The sequence below is a fragment of the Chinchilla lanigera genome, unplaced genomic scaffold, assembly GCF_000276665.1.
Source record: "Chinchilla lanigera isolate Chin_1 unplaced genomic scaffold, ChiLan1.0 scaffold00179, whole genome shotgun sequence".
In the NCBI taxonomy this organism is placed as follows: Eukaryota; Metazoa; Chordata; class Mammalia; order Rodentia; family Chinchillidae; genus Chinchilla; species Chinchilla lanigera.
In genome coordinates this window covers 997,204-1,001,368 of record NW_004955580.1, presented here as the reverse complement: position 1 = coordinate 1,001,368, position 4,165 = coordinate 997,204, and the positions used below count along the sequence as shown (strand labels likewise).

The window sequence follows — 4,165 nt, the reverse complement described above, 5'->3', positions numbered from 1 at the left end:
GCGCCCTGGGCGGCGCGCGGCGGGAGGCCGTTGGGTGCGCGGGGGCCCTACTGGACATCGCCACGGTCGCCATGCAGCTGACTGTGAAGGCACTCCAGGGCCGCGAGTGCAGCCTGCAGGTAGGGTCGCCGGCCCCAGACGCGGCGCTCGGCCCGGCCCGGCACCGGGACAGGCAGGGGCCGGGGCCGAAACGCCCAGAGCAGCCCTCGGGAGCGGGCGCGAGGTGGCCGCTCTCCGGGGCCGCGGCTTACCCCTGCGCACCCCCCGCCCCCGCCCGGCCAGGTGCCAGAGGACGAGTTGGTGACCACGGTGAAGCAGCTGGTCTCCGAGAAGCTGAACGTCCCTGTGCGCCAGCAGCGGCTGCTGTTCAAGGGCAAGGCCCTAGCAGGTACCCCGGGAGGAGGTGCCCGGGAGCCCCGCGGGAGGCCGGGGGCGGGGTGTGCGGGCCGCCGGGCAGCCGCGTGACGGGTCCGGGCTCTCGGACCATAGCCCAAGTCGCCACCACCGCCAGATGCCACAGTGCGCTGCCCTGGCTGCCGGAGGGAAGCGGTGTGGCTTCCGGCGCCACCCGCACAGCTGTAGGTCAAGAACCCCACTAGTCTTTCTTTCGCAGATGGGAAACGACTGTCAGACTACAGCATTGGGCCCAATTCCAAGCTCAACCTGGTGGTGAAACCTCTGGAGAAGGTACTACTAGAAGAAGGGGCCGCCCAGATTGTGGCTGAGCCGCCACCGCTGCCTGTGTGGCAGCTAGTGGCCAAAGTCCTAGCCCGCCACTTCAGTGCTGCAGATGCCAGCAGGGTCCTGGAGCAACTGCAGAGGGTGAGGAGGTTACCCTGCCTATTGAGGGCTAGCCGCTGCCAGCCCCTGCCCCCGCACAGCCTGCCCTTACCCCCAGCACCCCCCAATCTTCCTGGCCTTCTCTCCTCAGGATTATGACAGGTCCTTGAGCCGCCTGACACTGGATGACATTGAACGCTTGGCCAGCCGCTTCCTGCACCCGGAAGGGACTGAGGCTCTAGAGAAGGGGTTCTCCAAATAGCATTCCCGGATGTTGGGGAGGAGCTCGAGGCCAGACCACAGCTGCATGTTGCATTAAATGTGTTCTCATGTTGCAGTTTGGCTCCTGATAGAAACAGCTGGTGTGTGCCCAGCTCTTGCTAGGTGCTAGGCGCCCCTCATGGCCCTTCGCCCAGCTTCTCTCCCACCCTGCAGCAGAGGTGAGCCTGGACGACGGAGGGGCCCAGCAGCAATGTGGACAAGTGCCTGGCGTGAGGAGGTTTGGGAGGCCGTGGGCAGGGAGGGTGGGTGTCAGGACTCTGCGTCCATACCTCGTGTGACCCTCCCAGGCCTGATAGGAACAGGTGACCACTGCTGACCGGCTCTCCTGACCTCTACTGAGTCTGGCAGAGCCCTCGGCAAACCTGCACAGAGGCCAGGTGCCAGCCATCGCATGCCCCTGGCCGCTGCAATCCGTGTGGCATGCTCCTGACAAAGGGGCAGGAAATTAGGGGTCAGGGAGTTGGGAAGTCACACAGCGCTGTGGCATGACTTGGAGCAAATTGCTGTGCCGTTTCGTTGCCAGCCAGCAAATCTGCAGTGAGAGCCACTTCTCCAACCTGAATCCCCTTCCTCCTTTCCCAGCCCAGGGTGGGAGCTCTGTGGGACCTCCGCCCTTGTGTGCAGTGACAAACTGAAGCCAGAAGTGAAGCCATAGCCAAGCATGGGCTGGACAGGAGGTGTCCCGGCCCTCGGGGACACAACTTTCCTCTGGGCCCCTTGCTCGCCTTCTCCTGCTGGAAGTGGTGGCAGGCAGTGACTCAGTGAGACAGTGGCACCCAGCACTTCTCCCACTGTGTGTGTCTACTTGAAACCCCCTCGCCGCCTCCAAGGGAAGCTCAGGGTGCTGGAAGGCGGTGAAGGTATGGGCTGGTAGGCACCAGGGCACAGATGCCAACGCCTCTGTCAGTGTCGGCCCCTTAGAGGCAGCTGCCCCTGCCTGGGCCTTGGTGAAATGTCACCGGGTCCCCATACAGGGAAGGTGACCACACCGCTGGGGATACCGTGCAACAGGGAGCCGCTGAGATTGCATAGCTTGTGATGCTGTTGTTTCTTTGCAGTCAGGGAATGTGTTCTGAGAAGAACACTAAAGGTGTGCATGTGCAGGAAACTGAGCCACAAAGAACTGTTAGCAAGGCTGCTTCCGGTTGCCAGTAACTGGCTTAACAGTAAAGGAAACTTCCTGATGAGCCGCAGCACAGGAACAATTTGCCTAGATTCCCAGCCTCTTCCACCTCCCTCTACTTTCTCTGCTTCCGGCTTCATCCCAGGCCACCCCTCCACGGAGCACTTGTTTCTGTAGTATAGCTTCTGTCTCAGATGCCCCAGCAAATAAACGCTATCGTGTCACTGGTCACACTGGCTTGTGTGCGATCGTTCCTGCGATCGTTCCTGCTGCCGGGAGTTGGGGCTTGCTGGGGCTGCTGCCTTGTGCACACGCTGGCTGGACTAGAGGCTGGGAGGTCCTGAATGGTGGCTTTGAGCGTATCTACCCACTATGGGGGACGCGAGTGTCCTAAGATCAAGGCACCTGGGGGAGGGGAAGGTGGGAGGGCTGTGGGGGGCCCTGGGGTCAGCAGGCTCCCACGAGGAGGGACCCCCATGATGCCTGGGCTCAAGGACACTTAGCTGGGTTTAGGGATGCACACTATAATCCTGGGACTCGTGAGGCTGCTCCAACCTGCGCTACAGGGCTACTGAAGAAAAAGACAGTTCAACCTGTGACAGGGACTCATTGCCCTGCTTGAAAGGAGAGACAAACCCTAGACATGGTTCTTTTTCTTCCAGTACTGGGGATTGAACCCAGGGCCTTCACACTGAGCTATATCCCCAGCCCATTCATTCATTCTTTTTTTTTTTTTTTTTTGTCTTTTTGAGACCAGGTCAAGTTATGTAGTTCAGACTGGCCTTGAGCTCACTTTGTAGCTCAGGCTGGTCTTGAACTTGCAACAATCCTCCTGCCTCAGCCGCCCGAGTGCTGGAATTACAGGTGTGTGCTACCATGCCCTTCATTTTTAAGACAGGCCTGCACAGGCTGGGCTGGAGCTTGTGGTCCTCCTGCCTCAACTTCCCAGTGTTGGAATTCCAGTCATAGGCCACTATGCCCAGTGTAGACATGGTTTTCAAGGCCCATCCATCTTGGGGCCAGCATAGAGATGCAGCGCCTGCGGTGTCTAAATGGCACAACTGGCCGTTCTGTCACAAGGCTGGGCCAGGGACTCCATGGAGGAACCGCAATGTGACGCTTAGCGCAAACCAGGGAGCCTGGGAGGAGCAGGGGGCGGCAGAGGCCTGTCCGCGTCTGTTACCTTGAAGGGATGTGGCTGCACAGTCACATGGGACTTGGGCCTCGGGAGACCTGGCTGGACCTGGGGACTGAGGACGGAAGGGCCTGGGGTGTGCACTGGGCGCCTGCTGCTTAATGAGAGTGTCAGTCAAGGGTTCCTCTCGTGCCCACTCGCCCAAGAGCCACACGCTTGGACACAAAGTGACCAGGGCGGGAACCAGCATGGTGCAGTCCCTGAGCCTGGACTGGGGTGTCCGTGCTGCTGTCCCCAGAACTGCCTGTGCACGGGAAGCTCCGGGAGCTCTGTGACAGCCCAGGAGCTCTCCTGGGGAAGGGGCATGAGAAGAGGTCTGAGCAGAGGGGGGAAGGCAGCCACAGCACAGCCAGGAGAGGTCTTCTGGGTAGATGGGTGAGGCTAGCAGGGCACACGGTGTGCTGCTGGATGGCAGGCTGGAGAGTGAGGGAAGAGGAAGAGCTGGCACTGGTGACTGGGGACCCTCATTCCAGACACAAATGTCTACCTGCAGGTGGCTCCAGTCTGCCTACTGCCCCTGCCCCTCAAGACAGTCCCTAACCCCTAGGAATGTCAGATGGCCACACTAACACCAGGAGACCACAGTATGATGGACAGGCCTGCTCAGATGGGGAATGGTATTCAGAAACCAAGATCCAGCTGGGCTCAATGGTACATGCCTGTCATCCCAGCACTCAGGAGGCTGAGGCAGGAGGATCGTTGTGAGTTCGAGGCCAGCCTGGGCTACAAAGTGAGTTCAAGACCAGCCTGAACTGCATAGTGAGACCCTGTCTCAAAAAAGACAA

At 60.2% G+C, this 4,165-nt stretch overlaps 1 protein-coding gene across 1 annotated transcript; it reads left to right on the top strand.

Annotated features, from left to right (window-relative positions):
• Nucleotides 1-2,416, top strand: Ubl4a (ubiquitin-like 4A). The gene is made up of 4 exons (XM_005414205.2): nt 1-119; nt 283-388; nt 614-822; nt 932-2,416. The coding sequence occupies exons 1-4, from the start codon at nt 72-74 to the stop codon at nt 1,040-1,042; spliced, it is 474 nt and encodes a 157-aa protein (XP_005414262.1). The 5' UTR covers nt 1-71; the 3' UTR covers nt 1,043-2,416.
• Nucleotides 2,417-4,165: the final 1,749 nt, after the last annotated feature.